This window comes from Orcinus orca, chromosome X (genome assembly GCF_937001465.1).
Source record: "Orcinus orca chromosome X, mOrcOrc1.1, whole genome shotgun sequence".
In the NCBI taxonomy this organism is placed as follows: domain Eukaryota; kingdom Metazoa; phylum Chordata; class Mammalia; order Artiodactyla; family Delphinidae; genus Orcinus; species Orcinus orca.
The window spans coordinates 3705410-3717725 of NC_064580.1; the positions used below are offsets into that span (position 1 = coordinate 3705410).

Below are 12316 nucleotides of genomic sequence, written 5' to 3' on the forward strand. Positions count from 1 at the left end.
ATTCCATTGATTGGCTACAGGCAGCAACAAGGCAGCAGAATGGGCGTAAGAGGTTAGACACCTGACTCGCTGATACAGCCTTAGATCTACTGTGTCTGAGAGCTCTGATTTCACAGATGCCATCGTTGGGGCCAATACCACATCACCATGCACCACAGTAGACCATCAATGATGATTTGATGAAAATGCATCAGCGATGAAGGACCCACTTTAAGGAACATAAAAATACAGCGTAAGCATCGAATCGCAATTTTGTATCTAGATCAACCATAGGCACATCTGACGTTTTGTGCGATTAGAGAAGCTGGATCTGATATAAAGATTTGCACTGTTTCCTACCGCAGTTCACCTAATTAATACTGTTAGACCAGGGCTCCAATCCCCGCTCTAATCCCTACAACCTGTACCACTGTGAGTCCGTCCCATCACCTCTGAGCCTTTGTTTCCCCAAAAGTAAGATAAGGGAACCCTTCCAAGGGAGTGTATGAGGATTAAATGAAGGGCAGCTACAATGTCCAGTGATGGCCACACCGAGGGCTCTCCATGAGTTTCGTGCCGAGGCATATAGATAAGATTGTTTCAAAGCAAAATAGTTTAAAGCCTGCATGAGGCATCAAATCATAGGATAACCAAAAAAGTAATACCCTTTCAGCTAAACTAAAATCAGCATTTGAATGGAGGTCTAATTAACCAACTGAAGATGCAAATTAGAGACGATTAATGAAGAAAAGCAAAAGTAAGAGCCACCCATAAATAAATCCCAGGCATTTCCATCACTAAGCCTCAGCGAGGAGATTCCTCTTATATAGCAATGGTCTTTGAACAATCATCATGAAAAAAAACAGAGGCAGATGTGATAGAACTCAACTTCTGGCTGTGTATGCTTTCCTAATGACAAAGGTATACAGAAGGACGCATAGGAAATATGCTTTAAAAAGAGATCTCCTTTGAAAATAAATGGACCACCAGTTTGTTCATTAGATCTTGTGTGGGTATGAATAATTACTTTATAGCTGTGATGGTACATCCCAATTTGCCTGGAATAATCCCAGTTTATTAAGAGCATTATTAACAATTTTCAAAGTGTCCTGGATTAGATAATAAATTACACGCTCAATGGCTAGCAAGGTTGTGTGACGCAGTTCTGATTAAAGAAAATATTCATTGTTCAAAAAGCACGTGCGAAGATCCTGTCATCTGTGTCTTATTACGAACGTCTTATCATCGCTTTTGTTTAATTAAGGTGGTTCCGTTTAGAAGTCAGTATTTGACAGACATTACCGTTTTGGCCAGTCGCAGTTTTTTCCAGTGGACCAACAGTCATGTTAATAAGATGTCCAAGGCTATTAATAACACTGGAAATGATCACCTGTCTGGGTTTACTGGTTCCTAGTGCTGGGCTATGAAACTTCACGTACATAAACCCATAGGATGTTTAGATGGTATGTACAATAACCTTGCCACAGAGAGAATGGGACCACCTTTTAGAGAGACTCCGAAAAACTCAGCTGACCTTCTCAATGTCACACCACAGACACCAAGTAGTTCATTCTTATCTCGTTATAAAAATCTACGCTCTTTCCACGCCAGCCTCCGGCTTCCCTCTGACCATCGTCCATCTTCCTAAACCTTTCTTTTGGGTAGGAAAACAGCATTTGTTACTCTGGAAAAGAACGGTAATCCTCTCAAACAATGCTTTTCCATTCCTTGGGCAGAGAAACAGCATTCATGCGTTTCTTACTTTTGAAAAAAAAACCTCCGACACTATTTCAACATTTGGGTAAAAACATCTATTCCTATCAGAGTGCTAGTGAGTGGTACTAGGGATGTCCTGCAAGCAAAAAGTAAATGGCCACCGCACAGTTTTCCAGAGGATGGTAGCCCATGCGAGATCCCTGGTAACAATATACCAGGTCCCATTTAAAACATCTCTATCACCCTGCAGAATCAGCAAAGCTGGCACACTGCGCTCCGTCAGATAAAAGGGGGTCTGTGGCGCGGAGCTTCACACTAACTCATTCGTGGAATGTAAATAGACTGGCTTGGAGATGCTAAACTGCTTCTTTTATTTCCAGGCCACAACTCTCACAGCCCTCTGTTATCTTACCAAGATTTTTTTCTTTTTCACGCTCAGCAGCAAAAGGTAAAATTAAAATTGTTCAATGAGAAAAGTTCTAAAAGCAAGCTATTTTTTTCTTCTTTTCTTAAAATAAAAGAATAAAGGTGTGTATAATTCCCACAGTACTTTTCTAGATTCACAAATGGGCCAAATAGATAAGAGATCACTGTGTTAAGCTGCTTAATACCAGTTTGGCGTTAAACGGGGGAGAAAATCGATTTCTTTTGAAATCTAACCTTTTAAGTCACATCACCACCGTGTTGCGCAGGCAGGAGGACGCTTTGTTATTCCGCTGAAGCAAGGACTCGCCCAAAGCCCATTGCTTTGTTCAGAAAGCAACGCCCAGAGCTGGTGATGCTACCGAGGGACGCCCACACTGCCCTCTTTGAAAGGGCTGCTAGCAGCAAGCCCTGGTCCGTGGCTTCCTTTGCCCACCTCTTCCTTAGAATGGACCTTTTGTAAAACATCAAGAAACAACATTTCCGGTTTCAAACACCAGTAGCCAAGTCAACTAGCCAGAGGCTTCTGAAAAACATTCAGAGAGGCATGCCACCCTTGCTGTGCAACACGAACGGAAATCATCCCACAAAGGTCTGGCTCCTGGCACCGACGAGAAAAGAAAAGGAAATCAAGAAGGCTCTAGACTCTGAGGCTTTTTGTTGTGTTTCATCCTAAAAACCTGACGTTTCCAGTACTTTATCGATGCTCCCAAATGCCCAACTTTGCAAACATCTGTGGGCGATGTGCATTTCTAAATTAGAAGGTCATCTACAACTCATCCCCTTACTCCGGGGTCTTCTATAGGTGAATGTGTTCAGTAGTGAATGAAATACAATGCTCAAAACAAAAGTAAAACCTCAAGTTGAAAATAAAATATTCTTAGTGATACTCGCCTCTTCGGAGAAAACATTTCAGCCCTGTTTCTTATTTGAAACAGGTCCGTTGGTCCATTTTATTTTTCATAGCTTTTACCGTAACCATCCTGTGACATACCGATCTCATTCTCATAGCCACCCTACTGTAAACAATTTTCTGCATCCTCTCAATGCATTTTTGCCTTGAAAACGAACGTTGTTACATAGGCTAGGAATATTATTCATGAACTGACCGAGAGCGGGCTAAACCACAGAAGAAGGTAAGCTTCGAAATAGTAACTTCAAAATAGGTTATTTATTTTTCCAACCCCCAGTTGGGGAAAAACAAAGTTAACACCGAAACAACGGAGAGCTGCTCTTGAATTCCTATGCACTTGGCCAATGTCCTTTCATCATAAATCATAAAATTTACATAAAATGGAAAACCATCAAATTACAAAATTCAAATAGGAGTATTCCATCTCACGTAAATACAACAGCCATGCACCTCCTTCAAGATACAACAGACACAGACAACGCATTAAGCAATTAAGTAAGATTTTCCGACAAATGATTAACTGATTAACACACCTACAAAACCACAAAAGAAAGCTAATGTCTATGGCCCTTATCTACCATTACCAAGCTATCACCTATTACCAAATGCGTTATCAGACACGTCTCCAAACTGTGTTCATTCCACAGGGTTCTGTCGGCTAAGCCCACAGAAAGAAAAGTGCTTTCAATAAAGGATCATGTTCATCTGATCACCTTGGAGGCTGCATTTGTTTGAGGCGGATCCTAGGAAATGAAATTCCTGGATTAAAAAGTGCAAACTTTGAAAAACAAGAACAACAACAAAAAACAGACGGCGCTGCGTGAACGTTAAGGGACAAATATATCTTGCAGCATGAAGTGAGCTCTGCGTAGTAGAGATGTCTAGGAATTAGAGTAACACAGTTACTCTATCAACGAGCCCCAAATCAAAAGAATCAACGAGCCCCAAACCGAAAGCAGAACTTCCTCATGGCCTCCCGTGCGGTGACCAGCAAGACGGAATCACTCACCTAGAATCCCCAGGCGGTAGTTAACTGTGATCACGATGACATTGCCGTAGCTCGCGAGAATACTGCCGTCAATCATGTTGCCTGTGCCCTCCATGTAAGACCCGCCATGGATGTACACCATTACTGGCTTCTTACTGTTCTGATCATGGATGTCTGGAAAAAAAAGCCAAGTAAGGAAACACAATAAAACATCATGCTGATTAACCGATGCTAAGTCAAGGGCAAAGGACGTGGGGGACTTTTCCTAGTTTAGATTGGAATCCATCGCATGGCCCCTTTTTAAATTAGGTATGTTCTTGGTAAGATGGCCTAAGGAAAATGGTCCATGTTGTTATATTTTCTACTCATAGAAATGACGCAGGCATTGGAAGGAACGTGTGTGCAGGTGTAGGTTTCCGTATGTGTCTACAACACTAAATACACAAGGATGGAGAAGAAATACATCTTCCCTAAAGAGTGCTCAAACCCTACAAGGGCATCTATTACAAAATATATTTTTATCATCTAAGTAAGTGTGAAACCAACGTCAAATGATAATTTATTTTTACTGTAACTTCTATCTTCAGTCAAAGAGGAGCTTATAGATTCATTTTCAACTTAAAAACGAGAACATAAAACTAGTCATGAAACTGTAAGCTCTCAATACAGGGCCCATGATGACAAAAAACAAATAAATGGTTAAAAATGATCAACAGGACAGAAATGTGTAAAAACAAAACAAAATGTCCAAGCAAGTGTATTTTCTCTAATTTACTGATTGCAGTAATATCCCAACTTAAGTGACCAAAAAAAAAAAGAGAGAGAGAGGAGAGCTGGGATAAAAATGGCACAAGATTCCAACCTCAAGATGAAAGTGTGGCAACGCTACATATTTTTACAGGGAATATAAACTCCCATCGTGCTTTGCAACCAGAGCACCCAGAGTCATTATTATTTTATTTAACAATGATGTGAAAAGCCTATTTTGCAATGTTCTGTGACAACAGAAGTTTGGAGACCATATGTCTATTTGTAGAGCCTACTTTCTGAAAAGTTGTGGTGAAATAACTTGTTTGGTGGAAATCATTCCCTGGGCTTTTTTACCTTTAATGCTGAAGAATCCTGACCTTGATTCTGATGATTTCTGGATATTTATGTATTGCATATACATATATATGTGTGTGTCATTTAAATATCTGTATGTCAGAAGAAAACCAAATGTATCCATGTACATTTATTTTCATTTTTTCTTAAATAAAAACTTTTTTTCCCTAATTCATGGAGACACTTTTGAACTATCAGAAAGGAATTTTAAGGAAAGAAACCACCCTTTGGATGGTGGCTGCGTATAAAATGAATTACGATCATGATCTCAGAACAGGCACCTGGGCGCCACCACAGGGCATCCCGAAGGCAAAAGAAACCCAGTGGTCACAGTCAAGTGCAGAAAAAAGTGTCAAGCTGCCCCTGTGTCTGCAGATATTTAATCTGTCGCAGAACACTATTTTCTCCTGTAAAACTTAAATAGGGGGCTTCCCTGGTGGCGCAGTGGTTAGAGTCCGCCTGCCGATGCAGGGGACACGGGTTCGTGCCCCGGTCCGGGAAGATCCCACATGCCGCGGAGCGGCTGGGCCCGTGAGCCATGGCCGCTGAGCCTGCGCGTTCGGAGCCTGTGCTCCGCAACGGGAGAGGCCACAACAGTGAGAGGCCCGCGTACCGCAAAAAAAAAAAAAAAAAAAAATAGAAAGTAAAAATCATTTTTTAATCCTTCACTCATCATATGCTACGTGGAATTTTTAAATAAATCACCGTCCCTCCAGGGGTCTGGCGTTTTACACTATCCACCCCTCTCTCTGGACTCTGATTTGCTCTGTTAGCCCTTATTTATGTTCCCATTCTGCAGTAGGCAGCACGCTACTCCACTGTGAGAAAGGAAGAAGTTGAGGTTTTGAGGGCTGCTTTACGGGGTTCCCTCACAGAAAACGTTAGGTTAACGGCTCTTACCTCCAAGACACAAAGAACAAGGTTCTCATGAGGTTGAGAAAGAAATAACCAGATGCCAGATTCGTGCAAAGTGAAGAAAATGATCATAGTTTCTTGGTATTACAGGAAAACGAGACGGAAAAAACTAGAAGGAAAATTACTGTTAACAGTAATAAAGGTTGACTGGTGAGCACTGGGAAAACAGATCCTAATGGTCAAAAGGGAATAATACACTGAAAAGCCAAAAAAAAAGCAAGATGCAAACTAACACCCGTAGTTGGCTATACAGGGATACGGATAAAACTACAGGTGTCCTGAGGCCTCATAAAGGAGAAGCTAGCTGCGGATACAGGTGCAGGTATGATACTCCAAGGCCATCAGAAGAACTTTCTTAGAGGGTTATTAGAAGCAGGGAGAACCCTATGAACGCAGGTTAAAAAAAAAAATTAACGAACAGTAGTGTTGAGAGAACCGCGGGCACGAGAAAGCAACGTAGGCAAAACCTCTTTTCTCGTAGAGCCACTGATTCATGAAAAAACTCCAGGAGGGCAGGAAAACCAAGCAAGTGACGCAAAGGGACTCTGCAGGCAGTTTTGCTTCCCAGCAAGGAGAGCTCCCCACTGCACTTTAAACTGCCTTTCAGCCAGAGGACCATAGGCCCACCGAGGGCCTTCAACGTTTTAAGGTAAAGAAACGGAGATCCATGCATTTTGCTACTCAGATGGGAAAAACGTGTTTTCACCCAGCCTACACAGCCTTAGAGCCAGCGAAGGCTGACTTGAAACATGTTTTGTTTCTTTTCTTCTAAACCATTTATTCTGCTGAAGGAAGCGGATACAACGTGCTAATGATGGTTTAGATGTCATGTTAGCTTCCATCTTTAAAAAAAAAAATCACTTTACTTGTGGAGTATAATCTGTCAAACAATTTGAGATCCTTCAAAAAGAAACTCTCCACAACATTTTCGGGGAAAAATGTTCTTAAAGCAGCTGTGGTGTGAAGACAAAGATGCATAGAGCTAACTTTTTGAAAAATTTCAGTTCCATCCCCCCTTTTTTTTCTTTAAAGCTGATAAAAGGCAGTTCTGAAAGAAACAGCTTCTCTTTAAGACACTTTTTCATGTATTTTACTGTGAGCCAGAGAAGATTTTTGAAAGCCCCATTTTGGAATCAGTATGTTTGGAAAAAAAAAAAAACCACTAAAAACAAACAAAAACAGAAATGCCAGCCCCCTGAAAAGTTCTACTGAGGTGTCTCACCGTCCACAGAAGAAATTAAGAAGACCAAAGCTCCAAAATACAAAATTATAAAATAACATTCGGAAGGAAGAAAAGAAAGCATACATGCATGTTTTAAAATTTCACTTTCTCTTCTTGTGACCAAGCCAAAAAAGAAAAAAAAAGAAAAAGAAAAAGAGTTTCCTTGTAAATTGCATTTTGTTACTCACTTCATACTGAGAAACATTTATACATGTTCTCCCAGGTGATTTGCAGTCATCTACACGGTCATTGGGATTAAAAATGACAGTGGTTTCCAAACAAGAAGAAAATAAAGCACACAAAAGTGTACTCACTTCAGATAAGGGAGGAAAAACAGGTTGAAATGAAAAAAAGAAAAAAAAAAAGAACGAAAGAGATAAAATCATGCACCAAGGTCGAGCTTTGAAAAAAAAACAAAAAATACCTTCATCTTCACCACGGTCATTACTGGTTATATCATCAGCGTTTTTCTTTGTGTTGGCTCCTGGTGTCATATTGAGAAGGAAAATAAAGGGAAAAAAGAGAATTCAAAAACAACAGGTTTGCAAAAAAGTCAGAAGAAAGAGAGCTACTACCCCAGTAAAAGAAAAAAAAATAATGTCATACAAAAAGTTGAAATCTGTTACATTTGGATTTCAAAAACATGAAATAGGGAGATGCAAAATGCATATGAACATAAATATGTCAAGAAGAACAAATTCAAAATGTTACTTGCGAAAAATGTTAGCTACTCTGTGAAAATGCAGTTTGGGGGTTAAAATGATACTACTGCAAAAAAAAAAACTAATGTGAGTTGAAAAAAAAAAGAAAATTATTTTAAAAAGGGTTTCCCACATTTTATAAAGAAATGCATATGAAGTATTCAAATGTTCCTCTAGTTTTAACATGTTATAATCTAGATAAATTTTTGAAATGTCACTGATACAGTTTGCTTAGGAAATTCCATAATGTAAGAAGAAACACATTTAAACAATAAACATGAAAGAACTTTAATCAAAATATCTTAAAACCAACATTAGTTTCATGCATAAGAACTTAAAAGCACAACACTTATAATAAAAATCAGAAATGTCGCCACTTTATTTAAATCATGAAGACTCACCTATCCCCAGTAGCTAGAGAATACTGCACGTTATTTATTCCTTTTGTCAACTGTAAACAAACTACCACTTTCAATAAGTATTTCTGAAGTCAAGATATAACAGTATAAATAATTTTTTTCTGTGTTTGAAACACTTATTAGATATTGCTTGAATGTTATTGCTATTTGTATAAATAAATAAATAAATAAATGAAGTCACCTACCTGGATGACCTGAAACATAAACCGCCTTGAAATTTCCATGTAGGCAAAATGAACAGAGGGTCCCTTAACCACGCCAAAAAAAAAAAAAGGAAAAAAGGTAAAAAACAAAACTCTCCTATGCTCTCCGTATGCAGTGTGCCATTTTGGTTTTTCTATTTTCCAGATACAAGAAGCTAAAACATTCAATACCACTTGAGGTGTTTAATTAGCTCAACTGCCTTCTTTCTATAGACAGGCACAGCCCACAGGTATGCCTATGGCAGTTCTGGATACCTCAAATTGTGGCCATCAATTAAAATGGTCTTTGCCTTCCTCCACGGATACATGGGTTAAGGGAGAGGAAATTTAGTCACTATCACCCACAACACTTGTAGCTGGAAAGCCTCCGTCAGTTCTACATACCTCAGAGGGGCTTAAACATATTTTGAAACCAAGATCTGACGTTGCTGGTTTTATAGCTCAATACGGGTTGATTATGGTCAATTTCACGTGGATAAACAAGTACAAGCAGTGATGGTAGGTGGAAACCTGATCCCTCGTGTTTGTTGATTTTTGAGATTTAAATTTTCCCACTGTAGACAATTTCAAGTTACCAATCTAATCTAAAGTCATTGACAAGAGCTTGGAAAAGAAATGCCCAAGACCCTTTGAAACTCAAGCCTACTACCAGTTTCACATCATCTACTTGAAAGAAGAATGAAGTCTTCTAGGAGACCACCTGTTTTCCTTACAGCACGTTCAAGTCCCATCTTTTAGAAAGTACCATGACACAAACGTGTCTGCCTATTATAGTCATCAGCTTAACATGGAAATCAATTCACGTCCAAGAATTCCACTGTGCTGAAAGAACTTAAAACAAACTAAAAAAACAAAAAAACAAAAAAACAAAACCTCTTCAAATTAGCTCCATTGTCTTTTGGGTTGTTTTGGTCAGAGTTTATCAATATAAAACTGATTTCAAAGCTATCTCATGGGCTGAATTTATGGCAGAATCATGTTAAGAAGCGTATAAGAAATGTCCTTCTCAGAGAAACAGGCTACACGGATGACAGAACGAAAATCCTTCTCATTTCTGAAAAACATTTCAGTTTTTTGAAGATTTTCTAAGTTTGTAGAGAAACAGGTCACCTCTTTCATTAAAAAAGAGAAGACACTAGAAAAATAAAGGTGTAGTCAAAACACATGCAATGGATTAGGGGAGAGAAGATGTTGTCTGATGAAGCTGATTCCCTCCCAGAAAATGTGTCCCTTTAAAAAGTTTGACCGGGGCTTCCCTGGTGGCGCAGTGGTTGAGAGTCCGCCTGCCGATGCAGGGGACACGGGTTCGTGCCCCGGTCCGGGAAGATGCCACATGCCGCGGAGCGGCTGGGCCCGTGAGCCATGGCCGCTGAGCCTGCGCGTCCGGAGCCTGTGCTCCGCAACGGGAGAGGCCACAACAGTGAGAGGCCCGCGTACCGCAAAAAAAAAAAATAAAAAAGTTTGACCAACTCTGCTGAGCACCAGCCTTCCCACAGCAGTCGGCATTAAGAAAGGTCTTTAATTAGGACTCCCTACCTGGACTTTGCCTTTCCCACGAGCCTGTCCTAATATCCCTGCCTTCTTCTGGATTTTCTTCTTATAAAACTCTTCTGTCTTCCCAGCTGCAGCTGGAAACTCAGGCGCATGATCGCTGGACTGGCTCAAACCCAAACAAAGGCCATTCTGCAAGGTCTGGGGTGAGTTAAATGCCAGAGCTCTTTCCCAAGACCCAATTCTCAATGTCCTCAGGCTCACCATCAATGCGTGAAATCTGAGTCATCTGAAATTCTCCCCGGGGCAGGAGGAGAGGCAGTATTCAAGGAGACTTCCCTCCAAAGATGGAGGAAGACGTTCTGAAGACTGACAATGCTTTGAAAACTGGTATAACCTAGATACGTCACTGATTAAATGGTAATCCAGGGTAGCCTCTTTGACTCTTTACCAAATTCCTTTGTTCAACCAAGTGTGATTTTTAAGGGCTCTACTGAGGTATAATTTTCAATCATAAAATCAACTCATCAAGGGGTAAAGTTCAAGGAGTGTTTTTCGAGTCAATGTCTGGAGTTGTGCAAGCATCAGCATAATCCCATTTTAGAATATTTCCTTCACCCCAAAATGATTGCTGGTGCCCAACTGCCGGCATTTGATGTTCCTAACCTCAGTCTCACTTAGTCAACGAGTGACTTAGTCTAGATTTGCCATTTCTGTGCATTTCCCATAAATAAATTCATACAGTGCGTAGTCTTTTGTGTCTTGCTTCGTTCACTCAGTATAATGTTTTCAAAGTCCATCCGTGTTGTAGCATGCATCAGTATTTCCTTCCTATTACTCATACAGATGAATAATAGTCTACTGCATGGCTACACCCAAGTGCATCTTGTTTACCCACTCATCTGCTGACTGACACGCCGTTTGTCTTATTTCCACTTGGTGGCCAGTATGAATAACGCTGCTATGAACATTTATATGCAATATTTTTTACGGATGTATATCTTCCTGGGTGTATATCAAGGAGTGGAATTGCTATGTCACATGGCGCATTTATGTTTAGTACTTTAAGAAACTGACAGACTGTTTTCCAAATCAGCTGCCTCACTGTATATTCCCATCAGCAGTATATGCAGGTTCCACTTTCTCCACCTCCTACCCAAGACGTGTTATTATCTGTTTGATTATATGCATCCTAACAGGTGTCAGACGGTGCCTCACTGTGGTTTTAATTTGCATTTCGCTAATGACTTAATCACGTCAAGGATCTTCTCCTGTACTATCTTCTTTGGCGGGATGTCTATTCAAATATTTTCCCTGTTTTTTAAATTGGGTTCTTTGTTCCTTATTCTTGAACTGTAATTATATTTTTTAGAGACAGGTCTTTTGCCAGAAAGATGATGTGCAAATCTTTTCTCCCGGTCTGTGTCTTCTCTTTTGATTTTCTCAGTGGTGTTTTTTGAAGTGCAAAATTTTTTAATTCTGATGAAGTCTAACTTACCGACTGGTCTTTTTTTAAAGCTTGTGTTTTTGATATCACATCTAAGAAATTCCACCTAGTGAAAGGCCCTGAAGATTTCATGTTTTTTCCTAGATGTTTAAAAATTTTACTTCCTATATCTTTCATTTATTTTGAGTCAATGTTGGCATATGATACGAGGGAAGGTTTGAAATGCATCCTTTATTCAATTGTCTCAGCACCACGTACTAAAGACACTCTTTCCTCAGTGAATTGCTGGGACACTACTCTTGTGAGTCAATTGCATATACACATGAGGGTTTATTTCTGGACTCTTTAATTATATCCCCTTCTCTATTTATATTTTTTAATACTTATTTAATTTATTTATTTAATTTATTTATCTGGTTGCACCTGGTCTTAGTTGCAGCTGGCGGGCTCCTTAGTTGTGGCATGTGAACTGTTAGTTTCGGCATGTGGGATCTAGTTCCCTGACCAGGGATGGAACCCGGGCCCTCTGCATTGGGAGCGTGGAGTCTTAACCACTGTACCACCAAGGGAAGTCCCCCCTTCTATATTTCTATCCACATGAGTACCCTACTGTCCGAGCTTTAGAGTACGTTTTGAAACAGGGAAAGGCAAGTCCTCCAACTTTCTTCTGCTTTTTCAAGATCGTTTGGTTTTTCTAGGTGCTCCGCCACTCCAGGCAAACGTTCCAATGAGCTTGTCAACGGAAGCAAAAAACACCTGCTGAGATTTTGATGGAAATTATTTGCCACACTACAA

General features: G+C 40.0%; 1 protein-coding gene across 4 annotated transcripts in view; it reads right to left on the reverse strand.

Moving 5' to 3' along the window:
- Positions 1-12316, reverse strand: part of NLGN4X (neuroligin 4 X-linked) — a 346761-nt gene that overhangs the window by 128304 nt on the left and 206141 nt on the right. For 3 of the 4 annotated variants that reach the window (XM_033420238.2, XM_033420242.2, XM_033420241.2), the window contains 2 exons: positions 7685-7744; positions 4041-4193 (listed from right to left, as the gene is read on the reverse strand). In XM_033420238.2, the coding sequence (XP_033276129.1) occupies positions 4041-4193; positions 7685-7744 (213 nt within the window). The remainder of the gene's footprint in view (positions 1-4040; positions 4194-7684; positions 7745-12316) is intronic. The other variant, XM_033420244.2, reaches the window with a different exon arrangement.